General features: G+C 49.4%; 2 protein-coding genes across 5 annotated transcripts; both read left to right on the top strand.

The window, feature by feature from the left end:
* The first annotated feature begins 348 nt into the window (after positions 1-348).
* Positions 349-9,604, top strand: Fcgrt (Fc gamma receptor and transporter). 4 transcript variants are annotated; one of them, XM_034523193.2, is made up of 7 exons: positions 349-480; positions 919-1,185; positions 1,521-1,778; positions 2,008-2,283; positions 7,314-7,583; positions 8,991-9,107; positions 9,308-9,604. In XM_034523193.2, the coding sequence occupies exons 2-7, from the start codon at positions 1,119-1,121 to the stop codon at positions 9,415-9,417; spliced, it is 1,098 nt and encodes a 365-aa protein (XP_034379084.1). In that variant the 5' UTR covers positions 349-480; positions 919-1,118; the 3' UTR covers positions 9,418-9,604. The 4 variants fall into 4 exon arrangements, with proteins under 4 accessions (XP_034379084.1, XP_034379076.1, XP_034379060.1 ...); XM_034523185.2 differs by having other exon boundaries at positions 354-505; XM_034523169.2 differs by having other exon boundaries at positions 368-538.
* Positions 9,605-10,043: 439 nt separating this feature from the next.
* Positions 10,044-19,353, top strand: Rcn3 (reticulocalbin 3). Its single transcript, XM_034488753.2, has 7 exons — positions 10,044-10,496; positions 10,927-11,174; positions 13,666-13,868; positions 15,724-15,896; positions 17,479-17,539; positions 18,526-18,725; positions 18,909-19,353. The coding sequence occupies exons 2-7, from the start codon at positions 10,933-10,935 to the stop codon at positions 19,014-19,016; spliced, it is 987 nt and encodes a 328-aa protein (XP_034344644.1). The 5' UTR covers positions 10,044-10,496; positions 10,927-10,932; the 3' UTR covers positions 19,017-19,353.
* Positions 19,354-24,254: the final 4,901 nt, after the last annotated feature.

Genomic DNA, 24,254 nt, shown 5'->3' with positions numbered 1-24,254 from the left:
TAGTCACAGAGTAGACAGGGTTGGGGCCATCTAAGTCAAGTGCTGGGCACATGGAAGAAATTAGAACAGGCTTACAGCTGGGAGTGGGCTACAGCCAAGCCTTTTGTGTCAGGCAGCCATGCCATGACTGAGCCACACCCACAGTCCACAAATCCTGGGGTGTCTTAAAGTCACATTCAGTACGCTGGCCTTTCCAGGGCTGTAAGTCTACTCCGAAAATGCTCAGAATGAGTAAACATAGAAGCAGCTTTGGGAGGCAGGCCTTATGACGAGTGCCGTAGGAGGCTTCCAACCAGATACAGCAGGAACTTCAAGAGAGGCTGGACAGAGGCCCAGGGGTGTGCTTAGGAGCTAGTGGGTGGAGTTGGATGCCCTCAGAGTTCCCCAGTCCTAACTGTGTACAGACAGGATGTAAGAAAATAACTGGAGGCTCTGAGCAGAGGATCCATCAGCTGCACGCAGAGAGAGAAGCGGGTGTCTGTGAGGAACGGGGCCAAGGCTGAGGGTCAGAGGAGGAGGCTGAGGCCTGGATTCCTAGGTTTGAGGGGCTAGCACCCCAAGAGGGAAGAGGGTTGGGGCCTGGAGCTCCGGGTCTGAAGGACGAACATTGAGACCTAGAGTCCTGAGGGTGAGAGAGGAGGCTGGGGTCTGAGAAAGGATAGCAGAACCCTGGGCACCTGAGTCTGAGGGAGGAAGGCTGGGCCTAGATTTTTGGGTCTGAGGGAGGATCTTGAAAGTGGACTTCTGGGTCGGAGGGAGGAATTCTTGGAACTGGACTCCTGGGTTGGGTTTGAGGGCTCCTGAGGCTGAAATCTGAGCCCCTGGGAATGAGGGAGGAGGATAAGGCCTGGAGCCTCGGGTCTGAGGGAGGAGAAAAAGGAAATAACAGAAGTCTGAGACAAATTTTGGTCTGTCTAGTTCTGTAATTAATTAACTAAAGTGGATCAAATGAGAAGGTGAAAGTTCACACAGGAGCACTCCTGTCATCGTGGACTGGGTCTCCATCCCACCATTCAGCGCCTTGGTCTACGAAGAGCCCACAGGGACCTTGTGAAGAATCAACAAGGCTGGGTGCAGAGGAGTCACGTGTCCCTTCCTCTCTGGGTCGCCCTGTCAGAATGGGGATGCCCCAGCCCTGGGTCCTCAGTCTCTTGTTGGTCCTCCTGCCTCAGACCTGGGGTACAGGTAAGAGGCCACCAGGACCTGTAGTGGGTCAGGAAGGGGACAGGAAGAAGAGACAAAGAGTGGAAGAGAGACAATAAAAAGGCTTTTTAGTGATGTCCTAGCCTTCCTGGAAATCTCACTGTGGGTAACTTCTCTGAGCATTTGAGTCAAATATACTTGACAATCTCAGGGTTGTCTCCGTGTCTGTCTATTTGTCTGTCTCTCTTCCTTTCTGGGTATCTGTCCCCTTCTCTCTGTAGGATTACGGCCCCTCAGATTGAGTCCAGTTTTCACTCTGCATCTCTGTGGGGTGGGGTGTGGTCCATGGCCCACTGACTCTCCTCTTTCCTCTGCAGAGACCCCTCCCCCACTGATGTATCGTCTCACAGCTGTGTCAAACCCATCCACGGGGCTTCCCTCTTTCTGGGCCACAGGCTGGCTGGGTCCTCAGCAATATCTGACCTACAACAACCTGCGGCAGGAGGCTGACCCCTTTGGGGCCTGGGTGTGGGAAAACCAGGTGTCTTGGTATTGGGAGAAGGAGACCACGGACCTTAAAAGCAAAGAGCAGCTCTTCTTGGAGGCCCTCAGGACCCTGAAGAACCAGATAAATGGTCAGAAAGAGGGGTGGACGGCAGTAGCCTGGGATTGAGGAAGGATAATGGGTCTGAACTCCTGGGTCAAGGAAAGAGGCTGGAGCCCTAGGTCTGAAGGGGGAGGATTAGGTCTGAACCCTAGGAATAAGGGGGAAAGTTGGGGTCTGGACCTCGAGGTCTGAGGGAGGAGAAGAAAGGAAGGCTGGCCCTTGCTCCTGAGTCTGCTTGCCTGCGTATTGTCATCTAGGAAACTTCACACTGCAGGGCCTGCTGGGCTGTGAACTGGCCCCTGATAATTCTTCACTGCCCACGGCTGTGTTTGCCCTCAATGGCGAGGAGTTCATGGAGTTCAACCCAAGAACCGGCAACTGGAGTGGGGAGTGGCCTGAGACAGACATTGTTGGCAACCTGTGGATGAAGCAGCCCGAGGTGGCCAGGAAGGAGAGCGAGTTCCTGCTAATTTCCTGTCCTGAGAGGCTGCTAGGCCACCTGGAGAGGGGCCGTCAGAACCTGGAGTGGAAGGGTGAGCCCATCTCCTGTTGCTCCTCTAGATCTCCACAGCCATGCTCAAAGCCTTCCCATCATTCTCCTCGGGGCAGTCCCTCTTGCACATCCCAGTAGATCTTCTTTAAGACAAGGTCTCATGTAGCCCAGGCTAACCATGTAGCCCAGGCTAACCATGAACTCATTGTGTAACTGAGAATGGTCTTGAATTCCTGATCCCCCTGCCCCATTTCAAGTGCTGGCTTGACAGAAGTGTGTTGCCACACCCAGCTAATTGTTTTTGTTTGTGAGATTGTTTGTGAGTAAGTAGTCCAGACTGGCTTTAAACTCAGAGAGATCTCTTAAGTGCTGGGACTAAAGGAGTGTGCTGCTGTGCCCAGCTGCTTTTTCTTTTTTGTTTGTTGTTAAGTGTCTCACAATGTGCCGGGCAGTGGTGGCACACACCTTTAGTCCCAGCACTTGGGAGGCAGAGGCAGGTGGATTTCTGAGTTTGAGGCCAGCCTGGTCTACTGAGTGAGTTCCAGGACAGCCAGGGCTACACAGAGAAACCCTGTCTGGAAAAACAAAACAAAACAAAAAACGAGTCTCACAATGTAGACCACGTGACCTCAAACTTGTCATCCTCTTGGTCTCAGCCTCCCAAGTGCTAGGATTTTCCATGTCTTTTTCTTCTTGTTAACTTCTAAGAGTTCTTTATATATTGTGGACCAAAATCTTTATCAAATACGTATTTCACACTCTTCACTTGATCGTTTTTCTTTCTTTCTTTTAAAGATATCTTCAAATCTTGTTGTTTTTTTTTTTAAAAAAGATTTATTTATTTATGTATATAAGTGTTCAGTTTGCATGTCTTCCTGCATACCAGAAGAAGGCATCAGATCCCATGATAGGTGCTTGTAAGATGCCATTTGGTCACTGGGACTTGAACTCAGGACCTCTAAAAGAGCAGCTAGTGCCCTTAACAGCTAAGTCATCTCTCCAGCCCCCAGTCCTCTTTTGAGGACTGTGCTTTTGTTAGTCTATCTCACTTGGAGGTCTTTCCCAGCCCAGGATGACCGAGGTCTCTCTGTGGACCTGGAGTTTTGCAGCCTTACATTCTCTGTATAGATCTTCTTGCTTTCCTTTCCAACAAATTGGATGTGAAGAGGCTCTGTCATTTCTCCACCCAAGTTTCATCCTGTCTGGATTTGAGTTGTGTGTGTGCTCATGTGTGTGGGGTCCAGAGCACAACCTCGGGTGTTGTATTTATGACATCTTTTTCTGAGAAACAAATCTTAAGGCTGGACTCGGCTCAGTGGTTGAGAACACACAGGGATCTTGCAAAGGCTGTGGGTTCAGCTCCCAGACAGGCAGCTCCCAGCCACCCGTAACTCCAGGGCCAGGCGATCTGAAGCCACCACCAGCTGCCATGGCCACCTATGCTCACGTGCACACACATACGTGCACATAATAAAAATAGAATACTTGTGTTTTACTTGTTATATGTGTACTTGTGTATCTGTGTGTGCACATGAGTGTCAAAAGAGGGCGTTACATCCCTTGTAGCTGGAGTTACAGGTAGTTATAACATGCCCAGTGTGGGTGCTGGAACTGAATTCGGGTCCTCTGGAATAGCAGCAAGCTCTTAGTCCCTGCGGCACCTCTCCAGCACCAGACCCCATTTGCTTTTTACTCTGTCCTTCTCAGTTAGTTGTCTCAGTTTGGGATTGCGCTTAGATGCTCTCTCTTGGTAGGCAAGAGTTCTGCTACTGAGCAATCTTTTAGGTTGGTTTTTCGGTTTTGGGTTTTGGAGACAGGATTTCTCTGTGTAGTAGCTGTGCTGGAACTCAATCTGTAGACCAGGCTGGCCTTGAACTCAAAGATCCATCCATCTCTGCCTCCCAAGCTCTGGAGATTAAAGGCGTGCACCACCACCACCACCGCCTGGCCATGTTTTAGGTTTTAAAACATTCTTAAAACTTATATTTACTTACTTATCTGTGATTTAGTGTATGTGAGTGGTGTGGTGTGTGTGTTATATATGGAAAACACATGTGTGTGAGTGTGCACCCATCCACATGCTCAGAGGCCAGAGAAGGTGACTTCTTAATCTCTCTGCATTTTATTTCCTTGACCCAGATTCTCTCACTGAACCTGAAGTAACCAGCCAGGCCCCCAGTGGCCTCTTTCCTCTGCCTCTACCATCAGCGCCAGAGTTAGGTGCCATTCTAACCAGTCAGGAAGATATGCTTAAGTTTTTACATAAGTGCTAAGGATTTGAATTTGGGTCCTCAGGCTTGTGCAATGAATACTCTTCCCTGCTGAGCCATCTCCCCAGCTTGAGGAATTATGGCTGGATAATAGTTCATCCTGGAAGCCTGCCTACTGTCTTCATTCATCCGCTGAAGGTGTTTACCTTGTTTCTGTAGTTTGGCTGTTTTGATGGATATTAAAATGCAGAATAGGGGCCAGTGGTTCCCTGAAATCTTGATAGCAACCTCTGCATAAGTGTCCACAAATAGGACGGCTGGCTTCACTAAACAACAACAAAAATTTTTTATGTGTTTTGTCTCCATGAATGTCTGTGCACCATGTGCATATAGTACTCACAGAGGCCAGACGACGTTATCAGATCCCCTGGCCCTGGAGGTACAGATGGTTAGGAGTTGGCTACCACGTGGGAGCTGGGAATTGAACCTGGGTCCTTTGGAAGACCAGCCACTCACTACTTTACTAATTTTACCTACTGAGTCATCGCTCCAGCTCGGGGCTCATTTATTCAGGAAAACCACGGTAGCCCGTGTGGGGGTGAATGCCTTTAATCCTAGCACTATGGAGCCAGGGCTAAGAAAAAAAGAAAAGAGAAATACACCCTCCTTGACAAGGGTTCCAGGTTCTACAGGTACTGACTGCAGTTGATAAAGTCTGTCTATATGTGATTTTTTTTTTTTTTTCGAGACAGGGTTTCTCTATGTAGCCCTGGCTGTCCTGGAACTCACTCTGTAGACCAGGCTGGCCTCGAACTCAGAAATCCGCCTGCCTCTGCCTCCCAAGCGCTGGGATTAAAGGCATTTAGCCTGTGTTACCAGGTGTAAAGTTATGTTACTGTTTCCTTCCTTCCATACATACAAGGCAGGAGCTCTACCACTGAGCCACGCCCCAGCCCCTCACTGGGGGAGTCTAGGCTCTACCACGGAGCATACAGCTGGCCCTCATTTTACTTAAAAAATATTTTCAAGGTTACACTTATTTATTTACTTGTGTGTGTGTGTGTATGTGTGTGTGTGTAGATAGGTCAGAGAACTTAGTAAGTTGGATCTTTCCTTCTGCCATGTGGGTTCTAGGGATGGAACCCAGGTCACCTGACTTGTCAGCAGGTGTTTTACCCACTGAGCCACACCACCAGCACTCTTAATTTTGTGAAACTTTTTCTGACTGTGTTTATTTTAGTACTAATTTATATATGTGTGTGTGTGTGTACATATTCTGCACGTGACCACAGATGCCAGAAGGCTTGATGTTGTCTGCAGCTGGAGCTATGGGTCACCCAGTGTTGGTGGTGGGAACTGAACTCAGTTCTGTAGAAAGATCAGAAAATGCTCCAGCTGCTGAGCTGCCCCTCGGGCTCCTCACTGGCCCTCTTTTGACTTTTTATTTTGAGATGGGATCTCACTAAGTTTCCCTGGCTAACTTTCAACTCACTTTGTGGCTTAACTGGTGAGCCTGTAACCCTTGTGCCTTGGCCAGCCAGCTTACTGTTTCTGAGGATAAGGTGCTTCCCTTTTTTTTTTTTTTTCCTCCTGTTAAGCAGAAGCCAAGGCTGGGCTGACTCTCAGAACCCTCAGGGTCAGAACTAGAAAACAGGAGAACCGAGGGCGTCCCTCAGCGCTACCCACAGGAAGTCCTCACTGCAAAACAATAACAAGCACAAGGCCGGACACAGAACCGCTGACTGAGGTCCGGCCCTGGGTGGCTGAGAGCTGGTGCCTCAGGTCTTTCTAGATGCCAGTGAGGCCCCTCTTTCGGGGAAGCTGCTCTGCTTCCTCTTCCTAATAAACCGTCAGCTTATTTTCTGCTGAGGACCAGAGCAGAACCAAGATTGTGAGACCCACCCTGAACGGAGGGAACGCCTCTGCCATGCACAGCCTTGCTGGGGTCTCAGATAGATCCCCATCGACTTCATTTTGTTTAGGGGTTTATTGCTGTTGATTCAGGGTCTTGTGTAGCCCAGGCTGGCCCCATACTTCCTATTTCACCAAAGGTAACCTTGAACTCCTGATCCTCAGACCTCCAATGTGGAGTGCTGAGATTACAGGTGTACACCAGCATGCACGATCAATGCCAGTGTGCTGGAGATCGAACTTCACGCAGGAAACTTAGCCACATCCCCGGCCACAATGTATTGATTTATTTATTTTCTTAGACTCACTATGTCACTATGTAGCCTTGGCTAGCCTGGAACTGCTATGTAGACCAGGTTGCCCTGGTATCCACAGAGAGCCACCAGCCTCTATTCCCTGAATGCTGGGATTCAAGATGCACTAAACACCCACAGCTTTCAGTTTTTGCCACAGCGTCCAACTCATCTGGAACTCATGATGTTCCTGCCTCAGCTCCTCGGGTGCTGGGATCACTTGTATGGATGTGCACCATCACACCCAGCTAGGACAGTCGTGTCTCTTTGCTCTGTGTCTACACTAATGTGTCCCCGGGGCAAAAGAACAGGTCGTGGCACTAGAGACATGCGCAGTAAGTCTCTGTTTAGGAACACATAGACGGGGCTGGGGCTCAGCTGGTAGAAAACTTGTTTAAACAGGTTCCATCTCTAGCACTGCATAAACCGGTATGGCGGCACACACCTGCTGTCTTTCAGCTCTTAGCAAGCAGAGGAAGGAAGATCAGGAATCCAAAGTCATCTACGTAATAAGTTCAAGACTGGGCTGGGCTGAGTGAAATTCAGTTGTGAAACAAACAAATAAATGTGCCTGTGGAGATACACGGTGAGCACCGTGCTCTACGTGAAGATGGGTTCTGGACCTAACCACTGGCCCATCCCCTGTGTCCCCACAGAGCCGCCATCCATGCGCCTGAAAGCCCGTCCCAGCACCTCTGGCTCCTCCGTGCTGACCTGTACTGCTTTCTCCTTCTATCCGCCGGAGATCAAGCTGCGATTCCTGCGCAATGGGCTGGCCTCGGGCTCCGGAAACTGCAGCACCGGTCCCAATGGCGATGGTTCTTTCCACGCGTGGTCATTGCTGGAGGTCAAACGTGGAGATGAGCACCACTACCAGTGTCAAGTGGAGCACGGGGGGCTGCCACAGCCTCTCACCGTGGACCTAGGTGAGGCCGTCCCTCCAGCCTCAGTGTCTCCTTTGTTTCTGCTCCTGGCTTCTAATTCTCCATTAGCCCTATGGCCAGTCACCTTCCTCCCCGAAGTCCGACCACGAGTCTTGCTGCTACTGGTCTTCACGGTGTTGGACCATTCACTTTCACCCCTGACAGTTCTCGCCATAGCTTTCTTTGGTGAAGCACCAACTTTGCTGCTTGTCTTGTGACCGCTCCTCCTTCCTCGGCTGGGTTCTCTCTGAGCTCCTTTACAGTGTGGCTGCATTCTCTCAACACAGCTCTCCTCTTTCTGCTCCTTCTCCTCTTCCTCCTCATCTGCTTCTTTCTCCTCCTCCTTCCATTCCTCCTCCTCCTTTTTCTTTTCCTCCCCTTCTCCTTCAGATTTATACCTAAGTGTATGCATATATATATATATTTAATTTTCCTGAATTCTTTGTGTGAGAGGGGAAAAGTCGACGTGAGTCTGTGCCGTGGGATACTTGTGGGGACAGAGGACAACTTATGGGTGTTAGCCTTGGGTTCCAACTCAGGTCATCAGGCTTTCTGGCAAAGCAAAACCTTTACTCAGTGAGCCTTCTTGACAGCCTCTGTTTATCCAGGGTCAGGCTCGGGTCTCCTGGCATTAGACGTGAGTGCTGGGAACCAACCTCTGATCCTCTGGGAGAGCAGCAAGGTCTCTTAACAGTGAGCCATCTCTCCAGCACAGTAGCTGGTTCTATGTTTTTTTTCTCTTTTTCTTTTTGTTTTTGTTTTTGGGATAGGTCTTCTCTGGATGTCCTGGAACTCACAATGTGTATGAGTTTGGCCTCTAACCCACAGATCTGTGTGCCTCTGCCTCCCAAGTACTGGGATTAAGAAGTATGCCACCCAGCACTTGGGAGGCAGAGGCAGGCGGATTTCTGAGTTCGAGGCCAGCCTGGTCTACAGAGTTAGTTCCAGGACAGCCAGGGCTACACAGAGAAACCCCCCTGTCTCGAAAAACCAAAAAAAAAAAAAAAAAGAAGTATGCCACCACTGTGTGGCCGGTTCTATATATATATATATATATATATATATATATATATATATATATATATATATATATATTTTTTTTTTTTTTTTTTTTTTTTTTTGGTTTTTCAAGACTGGGTTTCTGTGTGTAGCCCTGGCTGCCCTGGACTCACTCTGTAGACCAGGCTGGCCTCGAACTCAGAAATCTGCCTGCCTCTGCCTCCCAAGTGCTGGGATTAAAGGGGTGCGCCACCACTGCCCGGCAATGACCGTTCTTATATTCAACGTGGAAACACATGAGGCCCAGGGCCTTTTCTCTGCATATACCCTTCCTCAGTCATATGCTCCTGGAATCTTCGAGGAGTCATCAACTCCTTCCTTCCCTGTCTTCATGATACTTTCTGGCTTCAGAGTCATCGGCCAGATCTTCTGTGCCCGTGGTCGGAATCGTTCTTGGCGTATTGCTGGTGGTAGTGGCTATCGCAGGGGGTGTGCTGCTGTGGAACAGGATGCACAGTGGGCTACCAGGTATGTGCAGGGCTGGGGAGGGATGCGGCGGGAAGTAGAAACCCAGAGAGCAAAGGGGTGACAGAGATAAGAGAGACAGAGACAGTCCCTGACCACCCTGGGGAAAGAGTTGGAAACAGAGACCACAGTGTGGCTCTCACAGGTGTGTTGGGTGGGTGAGACCTTAGATACTTAAACTGACCTCTGTCCCTCTCTCTTAGCCCCATGGCTTTCTCTCAGCGGTGATGACTCCGGCGACCTGCTGCCTGGTGGGAACTTGCCCCCCGAGGCTGAGCCTCAAGGTGCAAATACCTTTCCAGCCACTTCCTGATGCCAACTCAGGCCCCATACCCATTGCAGCCTTTGGGGCTGTGTGACCTCCTGAACTGTCTCTGAGCCTCCTGAGGGAGCCCTGGGCCAGATGTCCTCCCCACGGACCCCTCCTTTTGTGGCCTGATTCAGTTTTCCCTCTTAATGTACATGGCTATTTTCCATTTCCACATAAAATTGGGCCCAAATCTGTGTGTGCATCGTTATTCTCACGTTTCAGGCATTGGGAAAGATCATACAGACTCCTGATTGCTGTGGTATAGCCTTGCCACTTAATACACTGAGTTGTTTGTTTTTAGTCATGAATGTATGTAATGAGCCAGGTATTTCTCCTCTCTCTCTCTCTCTCATTCTTTTTTTTAAAAGATTTATTTATTTCATTTATATGAGTACACTGTAGCTGTCTTCAGACACACCAGAAGAAGGCATCAGATCTCATTACAGATGTTTATGAGCCATCATGTGGTTGTGGGGATTTGAACTCAGGACCTCTGGAAAAGCAGTCAGTGCTCCTAACTGCTGAGCCATCTGCCCAGCCCGTACCCCACCTCCGTTTTTTTTTTTTTTTTTTTTTTTTTTTTGTTTTTTGTTGTTGTTTGTTTGTTTTTGTTTTTAAGACAGGGTCTCTCTACGTAATCCTGGCTGGCCGCAGACTCATAGAGATCCACCTGTTTCTGCCTCCCAAGTGTTGGTAGCATGAGCCACCAAACCCGACCTCCTCTTTTCTGAGAAGTGGAAAGAATTTTAAAAAACAAACAAAAAAACCATTTCCCTTAATCCTCTGGGGCCAGAGACTCTGTAGGTGGTCGTGCAGTCGGCCCCTATGTCTGCTGGGAGATGTAGTTCAACATCAGCCTTATCGCCCACCACGCCTTCCCGGCTGGAGCAGGGCCTTGTGGACGTGGCAAGGGGGTCCGGGCACTATTCGGCTCATTGGCTCCGCCCCTGAGGCTCTCCTATTCAGTCATTGGTCAGAGGGCTGAGGCTGTCGGCAGTGGCGGAGCTTAACTGGAACTCGTCCAGGTTGGGCATCTTTGCTCGAGAAAGCAGAGCTCAGCGTGGGGAGCGAACCCAGGCCGGGTAACAGAGATGTGGTGGGGTGAGGGTGGGGTGGGTGGAAGGGTGGAGAGCTAGCTATGGAGGGGGCGTCAGGGTGAGGGTCGCGGTCCAGGCTGGGGACCACACAGAGGAGCCTGCATGATGCTTTCGGCCACCACCATGCCCTGAACTTTGTGTGTGGATTGTGTGCCACGTCTCTAACTGAAATACTCCTTTTGCTCTGAGATTCGTCCGAGGCTCGGATTCCACCCCCAGAGATGGTTTAACCTTCAAATTGTCTGTTCTTTCTGCCGACTTTTCTTGAGCCCCAAACTTTTTGCAGCCTGCGCTTATATCGACCCTGCCTTAGACAGCCTTCCCCACCGCCCCCTTCAAAGTTCTTCCACGTTATCTCTGGTTCAGATTTTTTTCCCAATCTTACCCCGACCTCTGGTCCTCGCCTCTCCCGCAGGAACTGATGATGTGGCGATGGTCGCTTCTGTTGCTTCTCTTACTGCTGAGGCACTGGGCCCTCGGGAAGCCATCCCCTGATGCAGGACCTCATAGCCAGGGTAGGGTGCATCAAGGAACCCCCCTGAGCGAGGCCCCCCACGATGACGCCCACGGGAATTTCCAGTACGACCATGAGGCGTTCCTGGGACGAGACGTGGCCAAGGAATTTGACCAACTCAGCCCAGAGGAAAGCCAGGCCCGACTTGGGTAGGAGGATGGGGGGTGGGGTGGGCAGAAGAGGGAGGTGAGGAGAAATGAGCTCTCTGAAAAGACTAGAGGCAGGAAACTGGACAGAACTGTGGTATTCACCTCCTGGGAGAAGGCAGGGTTAAACCTGAGGCTGTGGGGGACGTGGGTCACCGGCTCTCAGTAAAGACTGAAGGCATGGGATTTAAGGAAGATGCCAAGCTCAGAGATCAGGTTGAACTGGGATGAATGACGCCTGCTGGACAGAATTGCTCTGTGTCTAGGTGACAGACACAGTCAGCATGGGCCCGGGACACGAAGGCCACCTGCGCATATATGCTTGACTATTTTTATAAGTAGGAGGTTTGAGATAGAATTTCATTTGTGGTACTAGCTGGTCTGGAATTCACTTTGTAGACCAGACAGGTCCAGAATTCAGAAATCCGCCTGCCTCTGCCTCCCAAGTGCTGGGATTAAAGGTAAGCCTCTTTAATGTGGTGGCATTTCTAATTTTAAACTGGGCAAATAGCAGAGCTGGAGAAGGAGAAGCCCAAAATTGATCTGCCCATCTAGGGAAGTGGGCAGAGCTGGACTCCACAGACTGAGCTTGCAACAGGGGCGAGCCCTGAGATGGCGAGAGGTGGAGCCTCAAGGTTAATAAAGACAGTGGCACTCTCTGATTGGGGGCCTGGCTCCTTGTTCACACTTCAGGTCAGTCCAGATAGGGTCTGTGCTTAGAGGTTGAGGCTAGAGTAGAGGGTGGGGCCTTGGTTTGTGCCAGGTGCTAATCCAAATCTCTAGGATGCCTGCAGGGGACAGGCTGGGTAAATGGAGGGCTTTTAGGAGGGCCTGGTGCCAAGATTAATAGGTGCCGCTCGCTCAGTTCAGAATCTCTGTTTTTTCTTTCTTTTTTTCGAGACAGGGTTTCTCTGTGTAGCCCTGGCTGTCCTGGAACTCACTCTATAGACCAGGCTGGACTTGAACTTAGAAATCTGCCTGCCTCTGCCTCCCAAGTGCTCCACTGCTGCCCAGCAAAGATTTATTTATTTTATATGTATGAGTACACTATAGCTGTCTTCAGACACACCAGAAGAGGACATCAGATCCCATTACAGATGGTTGTGAGCCACCATGTGGTTGCTGGGAATTGAACTCAGGACCTCTGGTAATCTTAACCACTGAGCCATCTCTCCAGCCCTCACCTAGCATCTCTAAGGCCTTTTCAAGCCTGTACTGCAGTGTCTCTGAGGGGCGTGGCAAGGGGCGGAGTCAGGGTGGGCAAAGACCTAGGGTGGGTGAACCCTATCAATGGGAATGCTCCTCCTGGTCCTTTGCCGGCTCACAGTTTTAATCCCAGGACTTGGAAGGCAGAGGCAGGCAGATCTCGGTGAGTTCAGGACCAGTCTGGTCTACAAAGGGAGTTTCAGGCTAACCAGGAATACATGAAACTCCATCTCTTAAACAAACAAACAACCCCCAATAATCCGCTAAATACTACCAAACAAAAACCAGTTCCTCTCCTGGGTTCATTTGAAGTCCCGCCCCAGGTTGCTTGCAGACCTTGGGTGACATTTTTCTTCCTTATTTATCCATCTTTATTAATAAGTAATTGCTAACTTTAGTATATGGATGTATTGCCTGCTTGCACACGTATGTGCACCACACGCATGCCTGCTGCTCTGGATCCCCTAGAACCGGAGTTACAGACAGTTGTGAGCTTCCATGTGGGTGCTGGGATTGAACCTGTGTCCTCTAAAGGAGCAACTCACACTCCTAACCACAGAGCCGTTTCTCCAGCCTCTTTATTTTTCTTTTTTTCTTTTTTTTTTTTTTTTTTTTGAGACAGTTTGTCTAAATAGCCCTTGCTGGTTTGGAGACTAGGTTGGCCTTGAACTCACAGAGATCTGCCTGCCTCTACCTCCCAAGTGCTGGGGTTAAAGGCCTGCACAACCATGCTCTGCTCTTTTTTATTTTTTTTAATTAAATAAGATTTATATGCTGGGCGGTGGTGGCGCACAGCTTTAATCCCAGCACCTGGGAGGCAGAGGCAGGAGGATTTCTGAGTTCGAGGCCAGCCTGGTCTACAGAGTGAGTTCCAGGACAGCCAGAACTACACAGAGAAACCCTGTCTCAAAAAACAAACAAACAAACAAAAAAAAAGATTTATATGAGTGTGGGTATTTTTCATGTGTGTACATTAACCATTAACATGTCTTGTGCCCACAGAGGCTAAAGTAGGTAATGGATCCCTGCCACCAGAGTTACAGATGCTTGTGATCTGTCTTGTGGGGCTCCTGGGGATCAAACCCAGGTCCCTACACGAGTAGCCAGGGTTCTAAACCACTAAGCCATCACTTAAGTCCCCATTTTTGTCTTAAGTAGGTACAAGGGTGACTGTAAGATAGGGAGGGGCCTAGGTGGGCGGGGTCAGGATTGAGATTGACTGCATCTTTACTCTAGGAGCGGGGCCTCATGGGGCAGGGCCAGAGACTGACATCCATTCCCCTCGCAGGCGGATCGTAGACCGCATGGACCTTGCTGGGGACAGCGACGGCTGGGTGTCCTTAGCTGAGCTCCGCGCGTGGATCGCGCACACACAGCAGCGGCACATACGTGACTCGGTGAGCGCAGCCTGGCACACCTACGACACGGACCGCGACGGGCGCGTGGGTTGGGAGGAATTACGCAATGCCACCTATGGTCATTATGAGCCCGGTATGCCCACCTCGCCTTCGCCCTTTGACCTCGCTTTTAGGATCTTATCGCTAATACCTCCCCTCCATTTCAAATGTCACTTGCTCTTCCTTCTGAAATCCAACCTATGTGACAAGTTGACTGGAGACTTCACATCCCTGGCAGGAACACTTAACGCTTAACCCTGTTATCCAGGCCCCTGATCTCTGCTTTTTTCTTGTTTGTTTGTTGTTTGTTTTTTAGATGGTATCCCTACATGCCTAAGCAGCCCTAGAGTCTTACCTAGGGTTACTCTTGCTATGATGATACACTGTGCTTACACCTCTGTGGTCCGTCACTGAAGAATTCGCTATAGCACTGGTTCTCAACCCTTTGGGGGGTCACAAATCAGATATCCTGTGTATCCGATTCCTAACAGTAACAAAATTATAGTTGTGAAGTAGCAACAAAGTAATTTTATGAGGACCACCAGAACATGAGGAGCTGTATTAGAGGGTCAGAGCCTTAGGAAGGTTGACCCGCTGCTCCATAGTGTTGTCTATAGCCCAGTCTTATGGAAGCGGTTTCTCAGTTGGGGTTCCCTCCTCTCAGATGACTCTGACCTGTGTCAAGTTGACATAAACTTAGCCAGCACACCTGGTTAGCAGTCTTGTTCAGTTTTGCCTACAGTCTCAGCACTTGGGAGATGGAGGCAGGAGGATAGCCCAGAGTTCAAGGATAGGCATAGCACAGGTGACTCTATCCACCCTCCAGCGACCCTTGGAGACAGACAGCTACCTCATTAGCCTTTCCCATCTTCAGTGTTGTGCTGGTAGGGTTTCTGCCCCCAAAAGTGTCTTCTGTGGAGTCCACAATCTCCTCAGTTCCTCAATACTCTGCACTTTGCATACGCTGTTCCTCCTCTGGCGAAAAGCCCTTCCCTGCCCTCTGACAGGAAGTCAGAGCCAATCACTTACTGTATCAGGAAAGAACTTACGGCTAACCAGGCCAGTGTCCACTTAGAGTCTAAGTCATTTTACATTCAGAAAAGAGAACAAATGGAAAAGGCTTGGTGTCTTGGTGTGAGAATCAAATGAAGCATTATAGGTGACAGGACAGAAAGGGGGCTGAGGAGTGGGAATAGTGCAGCTCCCCTTTAATCCCAGCACTTGGAGGGAGAGGCAGGCGGGTCTCTGTGAACTAACAGGCTACCAGTGAGTTCTATGTCAGCTTGGGCTGCATAGTGAAACCCCATCTTTTTTTTTTTTTTTGGTTTTTGGTTTTTCGAGACAGGGTTTCTCTGTGTAACCCTGGCTGTCCTGGAACTCACTCTGTAGACCAGGCTGGCTTCAAACTCAGAAATCCGCCTGCCTCTGCCTCCCAAGTGCTGGGATCAAAGGCGTGCGCCACCACTGCCCAGCTGGGAAACCCCATCTTAAAAAAAAAAACCAAAAGACTGTAGACTGAGGACCTGAAAACTGGGCCGAGGAGTTAGTTTATGATGTCATTGATTGTGTTATGGCCAGATACAAGAAACTGAGTATATTACACATCAAAATTTTTATTTTACATCTCTAGGGATGAGCCTGGGGCCTCACACTTGCTAGGAAAGGCTGAGCCACACCCCGGCCCCTCGCTGGGGCATCCTAGGCAAGGGGCTTGCTGCTAGGCTGGTAGTCTTGCTTAGTTACCCAGGCTGACCTTGAACTTTCGATTCCTTTACTTCAGTCTTTTTAAGTATCGTGAATGACAGACCTGCCTACATACCCATCTTGTTACTGACACGTGTTATGATTACACACTGGCAGTCCTTCTGCTAGCTGGGTCCTTCCGTTTCCTAAGACCCCAGTCCTTGCCTCTGTGACCATGAATCTCACCCATATCTGTTCTTCCCCAGGGGAGGAATTTCATGATGTGGAAGATGCTGAGACCTACAAGAAGATGCTGGCTCGTGATGAGCGGCGATTCCGGGTAGCCGACCAAGATGGAGACTCCATGGCTACTCGGGAAGAGCTGACAGCCTTTCTGCATCCTGAGGAGTTCCCTCACATGCGGGACATCGTGGTGGCAGTGAGTAACATTGCAGAGAACATGTTTCCCAAGCCTGTCCTGGGTCCCAGCATCCTTCACAAGGATTCCGGCCACCAGCATAGATGTGGGAGAGCATTTTTTTCCGTGTCTACTCCCCATCCAGTGCCTGGTGCCTCTTTGTCAGACCTTCCTGTGCTTCCGTTAGGTGTCCAGTCCCCAGCCTGTCTCCAGACAACCATATTCTAAGAAAAGCCTCAGGTGAACACCAATTGTGGCCAGACTCCAGGAGAACACAGTTTATTTGAAATGCACATATAACATGCTGTGGTTTAATCATATCTCAGATACTAGATATGGAACCTACTTACTGAAAAGACTGTGGTCATGCAGGTACTGTAAAGGCCACAAGAGGGCGCTGGACCACCCGTGCCTGGAGTTTCAGATGGTTGTGAGCTGCCCACTGGGTGCTGGGACCTGAACCCAGGCCCTCTGTGAGACCACATGTGCTTCTTACCATCTGAGCCATGGCTCCACGCTTTGTTGTTATTTGTTTCTTGAAGCTGGATATTGACCAAGATGTGGGGCTTGCTGATTAGATTAGGCTGGCTGACCAGCTATTCCCCCCCCCCCCACACACACACATCCTCCTGTCTCTGCCTCCCAGCTCTGGGATTATAAGTGTGTGCCACCGGGTCCATGTTATGCAGGTTTTAGTAATGCAAGTCTCCATGCCTGTGTGGCAGCTACAGGGATCTTGCATATTTGCTTTGCCCGTTAGGGTCCACTGCTAGTCCTAAGTGACTATTGAGCTCTTGAACTTGAGGAAGTGGAGTCTACCTATCTCTCTATCTTCTTTCTATCTGTCTATCTATCTATCTATCTATCTATCTATCTATCATCTATCTATCTGGGTTTTTGAGGCAGGGTTTCTCTATATAGCCCCAGCTGTCCTGGAACTCACTTTGTAGACCAGGCTGGTCTTGAACTCACAGAGATCCGCCTGCCTCTACCTTTGCTGGTGCTGGAACTAAAGGCATGCACCACCCCTGCCCAGCCAGAAACCATTTTTTTAAATTAAGACAGATAACATGAAGAGTAGACATGTTGGTGTATGTGCCAAATAATGGTCCATGTGCCAGAGACATGATGTAATGGTTAAGAGCACTTGCTGTTCTTGCAGAAGCCTGGGTTCTTTTCTCAGCTCCAGTATAACTCCAGTTCTGCAGGGTCTGATGGCCTTACTGGCCTTGGAGGGACTGGATGTACATGGTACACAGGCATGCAGGCAAAACATCCATACATATAAATTAAAAAAAAAAAATCTTTAAAAATACATCATCCATGACCTAGTCATGGTGGAACAGGCCTTTAATCCCAGCACCCAGGAGGCTGAGACAGGCAGGTCTGTGAGTTCAAAGCCAGCCTTGAGCTACCTGCCAGGGCTACACAATGAGAGCCTATCTCATAAAACCAGACAAAGCTGGGCAGGGTTGGACATGGGGGTTTCTGGTGCCCCCCACTGGGCACATGTACACCCCCTGGTCACATTCAAATCCCTCTTCCCCGTGGACATTGCTCAGTTGTAGGTGCACTGACCCTTCACCCCGATGCCTCTCCCCAGGAGACCCTGGAGGACCTTGACAAGAACAAAGATGGCTACGTACAAGTGGAAGAGTACATCGGTGAGCAAGGCCCGTTCCCACCTGAGGCCTGCCATCTCCTGGCACCAAGGAGAGCGTGGTCCTCATCCTTCAAGCTGCATAAATCAAGCCCCCACTGTGTACAGAGTCTACTGCATGTCTAGGCCGGGAAGCATTCAATGGGAGCCTACTGCAGAAAGCACCAGGGAGAGAGGCCCTTTTGGGGATAGCCTGGGGTCCACAACAGCTTTGTTGGTTGTACCAGTCTTGTTTCCATAACAAACTGCGTCTCCAGTTGTCCTGTTTGGGGCCATTTGAAGTGTTTTAGCCTGGACAGCCAGCCCTGTGCTCGGCCTTGGCTGTTTAACTCATGGAGGATAAAATCTGGTTTTGCTGGCTTAAAAAAATTATTATTATTATTATTATTATTATTATTATTATTATTATTATTATTGTGTGTTAGGTCTCCTATAACTCAGGCTGGCCTTGAACATGCTATGACGTGATAAACACTTTCAATTCCTGATCCTCATGCCTCCACCTCCACAGAGCTGGCGTCCAGGACACCACAGCCATGCCCTGCTTACCCAGTACTGGACAGAACCCAGGGTTTGATGTTAAACAGGGGCTCTACCAACTGAGCTGTGTCTTTAGCTTGACTTTGAAAGGTTTATATATAAAATATTCTATGCACCCAATCTGCAGGGAGGATATTTTTGCTTAAACACCATGTGTTTATAACATTTGTAAGAAATGAGTGCTTTGTTCTCCCCCCCCCCCCCGCCCCAGGTTATCTTTATAAATCTTTTTAAATAACATGTTTTATCCCTGAAACAAATTTGACAGAAGATGTAGAAAGGATGACCAAAGGGTCTGGCGGCCTGTGTGTGGGTGCGCACAGATGGAATGGAGAGGGAAGAGTGGGGAGGTGTGTGGGCATAGGGTAGGCCTCAGGGAAGATGACTCTTGGGATGCAGGACTTAGGCCTCCCAGGCCTCATCTCCCCCCACCCCCCACATCTCCTTCAGCGGACCTGTATTCTGAGGAGCCTGGGGAGGAAGAACCTGCCTGGGTGCAGACAGAGCGGCAGCAGTTCCGAGACTTCCGGGATCTGAACAAGGATGGGCGGCTGGATGGCAGTGAAGTCGGTTACTGGGTGCTACCTCCGTCCCAGGACCAGCCCCTGGTGGAGGCCAACCACCTGCTGCATGAGAGTGACACAGACAAGGTGAGCCTGGGCTAGCCTGCACTCAGGTGGGTCTGGGAACAGAGAAAGAAACAGAAAGAGACCCAGAGACAGAGATGGGGACAGGCCTAGAGGAGAGCAGCAAGGCAGAGGAGGGGTTCAGAGAAATCCTAAGTAGGGCGTGTCCCACGTGGGCCCTGCCTCCTGCTGACCCCTTTGCCACAGGATGGCCGGCTGAGCAAAGCTGAGATCCTGAGCAACTGGAACATGTTTGTGGGCAGCCAGGCCACTAACTACGGTGAGGATCTGACAAGACACCATGATGAGCTCTGAGTCCCAGGTCTGCTCAGACTTCTGACCCCATGACCACATATGGGGGCAACTGAGGGGCCCCTGCAGCCAGCCCCTCCCTCCAGGACACAGACTCAGCTCCGATGTTCCTGGTTCTTGGGACCTCAGTCACCTTCTCTCCCTGAGACCCCTGTCACAAACCCTGGGGCCCCCAACCTGCCCAGGACACTCAGGCACTCAAAGATAAATGACACCCACTGATACCATCCCCCAGCACAGACCCAGGGGCCACACCCTGACTGAACCCCACCCAATCTGAACTTCAACACCACAAGCTAACCTGTCCTGCCTAGGAGCAATAAAAGCTGTAGCTGGGGTCCCCTGCTGTGTCTGTCTCTCTGTGGGTGGGGTGGAGGATGCTGTGAGGAGGTGGAGGAGCATGCTGGGAGCTGAGTGCTGAGGGCCGGGCTGCAGGAAGGCATAGGTCCTCGATCTGTGTGTCTCAACCCCTGTGGAGTCATGTCCCTTTCACAGGATGGCACATCAGCTATCCTGCATATCAGATATTTACATTACGATTCGTAATAGCAAAATTAGTTATGAAATAGTAACGAAAATGGTCTTATGGTTGGTGGGGGTCTGTCACAACAGGAGGGGCTGTATTAAACGGTCACAGCACTAGGAAGGTTGAGAAGCACTGCTCTAGGGCATCTGGGTGCAGAAGATGGGTGTCAGTGGAAGTTTGAGGGCGTTCCCAGAGACTGAGAATAAAGCCAGCAGCCTGGCGCACCCCCCCCCCAAGCAGGAAAGTCGGGCAGGAAATACCGCCCTGTCAGCGCTGCAGGGTGGTGGGGAAAGCACACAACCACAGCAAGAGAAACAACCACGGCTCTCAGTAAAACACCCTGTGGTGCAGGTTCTGAAAATGGAGCCAGGAATGAGGGAGGAGAGAGCCGGTGTGTCAGCCGCATTGAGCTACGCAGTGATACATACTGTGACACCAGCACTCGGGGCAGCACTAGGACAGGAGGACTTCTGGGAGTTCATGCCTAGGCTGGTTTTTGTTTTGTTTTGTTTTGTTTTGTTTTAAATAAAAAGACGCCTTTAATCCCAGCACTTGGGAGGCAGAGGCAGGCGGATTTCTGAGTTCGAGGCCAGCCTGGTCTACAGAGTGAGTTCCAGGACAGCCAGGGCTACACAAAGAAACCCTGTCTCAAAAAAAAAATAAAAGGTTGGAGAGAGGAAAAGGGAAAATAATGTAGCTACATTTAATTTAAAATTGGAAGGAGTGCAAAAATAAAATAAAAAAGCCAGGCGGTGGTACACACCTTTAGTCCTAGCACTTGGGAGACAGAGGCAGACAGACCTCTATAAATTTGAGGCCAGCCTGGTCTACAAAGCCAGTTCTAGGACAGCCAGAACTGTCACACAGAGAAACCATGTCTTGAAAAACAAACAAACAAAAAGGGTGCGCGTCTGTGTGCACGTGTGCAAATGTGGGTGTATGCATGTGTGTCCTGCAGAGATGGATCCTAGTGTTAGGACCCCAGCACCCATGCCAGGCAGTTCACAAGTGCCTGTGACTCCATCCCAGAGCAATCTGATGAGTTTTCTGGCCTCCCAGAGGCTCATACATGTTTACACACTCACACAAAATAAATAAGCCCTGGGGTGGGGTCTGGCTACATAGCTCAGCAGGTGTCTTGGGGGTTTCTGCTACATGATCAAACACTGTGAGGAAAAGAAACTTGAGGGGAAAAGGGTTATTTCAGATCACTGCTCGTCCTTTCGGGAAGTCAGGGCAGGAGCTGATGCAGAGGCTATGGAGGATCATTGCTGACTAGCTCTTTCCCCATGCCTTGCTCAGTCTGCTTTCTTCTATCACCCAGAACCACCTCCTCGGGGTAGCCCCGCCCACATCGGACTGACCCCTCCTACATCAATCGTCATTCATGAAAAAGCTCCACAGACTTGCTTACATGCCGATGCTATGGGAAGGCCTTTTTCTCAGTTAAGTCTTTCTGCCTGGGGCTGGAGAGATGGCAAAGGGATTAGCTCCTCTTCCAGAGAGTCCTGAGTTCAATTCCCAGCAACGACATGGTGGCTCACAATCTGGCGCCCTCTTCTGGCACGTAGGTGTACATGTAGGCAGAACACTGTATACATAATAAATCTAAAATTTAAAAAAAAGATTCTTTTTTTTTTTTTTTCTAGAGCTGGAGAGTTTCAGGGCATTGGCTGTTCTTCCAAAGAATTTAGCACCCACATGGCAGCTCATAACCATCTATGCAACTTTATTTCCAGGGGATCACACACACACACACACACACACACACACACAGAGAGAGAGAGAGAGAGAGAGAGAGAGAGAGAGAGAGAGAGAGAGAGAGAGAGAGATTGAGATTCAGACAACACACCGATGTATATAATAAGCAAACAAGCAAATAAAAAACTCTTCCCAAATAAATAAAAGATCTTTCTCCCCAAGTGACCCACCACATGGGTAAAGGTATTTACTGCTAAGCCTGGTTACCTGGGAGATTGAACCCAGACTTTTTTTTTTTTTGTTTTTTTTTTTGGTTTTTTTTTTCAAGACAGGGTTTCTCCGTGTAGCCCTGGCTGTCCTGGAACTCACTCGGTAGACCAGGCTGGCCTTGAACTCAGAATTCTGCCTGCCTCTGCCTCCCAAGTGCTGGGATTAAATTCGTTTTCTTTTCGAAACAGGGTTTCTCCGTGTAGCCCTGGCTGTCCTGGAACTCACTCTGTAGACCAGGCTGGCCTCGAACTCAGAAATCCGCCTGCCTCTGCCTCCCAAGTGCTGGGATTAAAGGCGTGCGCCACCACCCCCGGCCAGACTTTTTTTTTAAAAAAATGTTTTTATATTTTTTGTTTTTTGAGACAGGGTTTCTCTGTGAAGCCCTGCCTGTCGTGGAAGTCATTTTGTACACCAGGCTGGCCTCGAACTCAGATATCCATCTGCCTCCTGAGTGCAGGAATTAAAGTCGTGCACCACCATGCCCAGTTAGACCCCAGAATTTTTAATGAGGTCCATGCCTGGCCAGTGCCTTCCTTAAAGATTCCAGACTTTAAAACATCTACAGTGCTCATTTACCGAAAAAGTGGTGGCATCGCAAGAATTTTGACATACAGCCCGAAACAAGAGACTTCAAAGTCCCCAAGTGCGGGTGGAAATCTCATCCGATTTGGCCCAGACTTTACTTAGCAAGGCATTGGATGGCTGCGTGCCCGCCCTCTGCTGGCCAGCGCTGGCACTACAGGCTGGGAAATCACAGGCTCTTATCAGGGGTTGCTGCTTCCAGCTTCCCTGCGGGGGTTCAGCTTGTGAAATTACTCAGGTGTGTCCCAAAGCAATTTATCTTGTTTTGTTGTTGTTGTTGTTTTTTTTTTTTTTTCCGAGACAGGGTTTCTCTGTATAGCCCTGGCTGTCCTGGAACTCACTCTGTAGACCAGGCTGGCCTCAAACTCAGAAATCCACCTGCCTCTGCCTCCCAAGTGCTGGGATTAAAGGCGTGCGCCACCACTGCCCGGCGCAGTACATCTTGTTTATTCTTATTAAAATATTTTTATTTGCAGGTCAGACGATTTGTTGTGTTTTCTCCCCATAATGTGGATTTTGGGGGTCTAGGGGTTTCCTTCTTGTCTTAACTTTCTTAGGCTGACAGTAGTAGCTCTGGAGTCTGTTTTATCCTTCAGGAGAAAATTTTAAGTTAAAAAGAATTACTTATGTGTACGTGTGTCTGGCCTACATATATGTCTATGCACCTCATGTGTGCAGCATCCTTGGAGGCCAGAAGCTGGTGTGGGATCCCCTGGAACTGGAGTTGCAGATGGTGGGTGCTGGGAATGAAACCTGGGTCTCCTAGAAGAGCAGCCAGGGCTCTTACTACAGGGCGAGCCACCTTTCCAGCTCCTATATTACATCTTTCTAAGCTACTAACTGACAGGATGGAACCAAACTCTACCCTGTTCTTTCTGCTACACTTTAGTCAAGGCTTGGAGACCTTGTGGGGTCTTTTCCCCACCCCTGAGATGGAGTTTCTCTGTGTAACCATAACTGTCCTGGAACTGGATCTGTAGACCAAGCTGGCCTTGAACTCAGAGATTCACCTTCCTCTGCCTTTTGAGTGCTGGGATTAAAGGTGTGCACCACCATGCCTGACTCTTTGCTGGGCTTCTTGGATTGAACTACCAAGTAGCAGATATGGTTCAACTGGGTTCAGCTGGACTTCAATAAATATAGCTGGGGTATCCAACTTTATAGTATAGTTGGGATATAGCTCTCTTCCCTCTCCCTTCCTTGTATGCTGGCAGATGAGAGGTGTGTACCACCAGGCCTGCCTTGGCTTTCCACTGGCATTTGGTAGTCAAGGCCTGACTATGTCCCAGGCTAAGAGCAGCACACCAGAAACTCTCCCCAGTTGATTTGCATTTTCTGAATATTGGCTCCTAAATTTTCCCTGATTTTTTTTCTTTTTGGTTACTTTAGGTATTTAGGTAACATCTGTATTTTGTGTGTGATCCTTTGCAGAGGCCAGAGGCCAATGCTGGGTGTCTTCAACTATTGTCTACATTACTTAGCGAGAGGAGGTCTCTCACTGAACCTGGAAAGGGATGGTGTGGCTGGTCAGCAAATCCTCAGTCTCTGACCATCACAGGGATCTGAACACAGGTCCTCCAGTCTGTGTGGCCCCAGCCTGTTTACACACACACACACACACACACACACACACACACACACACACACACCACCCCCGCCCCAAGCATTGAAATTCAAAGCCCATGTTCAGCCTTTCAATGGCAGTAGCATTCTGCCCTCTAGTGGCTGCAGGTGAACATCCGCTTTACTGGCCAAAAGACCTTTCCAAATCTTTCAAAGATTGTGTGGTTGACACAGAACCTTTTTAAAATTATACACGAAGCTGCAAATTACGAGCACAGAAAAGATCCAGGTTTCCCGGTGCACTGATAATGTATGACAACGGTGGCCAAGGCAGGAGGGTCAATTTTACAGGCGCACACCATGCCTAGAATATGCTTTATGCTTAAATATAGGCAACAGACTTATAGGATGTAAGATTATAAATATACAAGATACCAAACACTCAAAAGCATCTTCTCACCATGGCATGGCCAGTGTTTTTTTGTGTTTTTTTTTTTTCATTAAGACTTTACCCAGATTTAAAGACTCAAATGTGTATAATGTTTCTCTTATTCTGAGGCCGTCCAGCACAAGCCTAAATTTGCAGCAATCCTCTTGTG

This window comes from Arvicanthis niloticus, chromosome 1, assembly GCF_011762505.2.
Source record: "Arvicanthis niloticus isolate mArvNil1 chromosome 1, mArvNil1.pat.X, whole genome shotgun sequence".
NCBI classification, from domain to species: domain Eukaryota; kingdom Metazoa; phylum Chordata; class Mammalia; order Rodentia; family Muridae; genus Arvicanthis; species Arvicanthis niloticus.
Note: the sequence above shows the minus strand (reverse complement) of the source record. Positions and strands in the feature narration are given on the sequence as shown.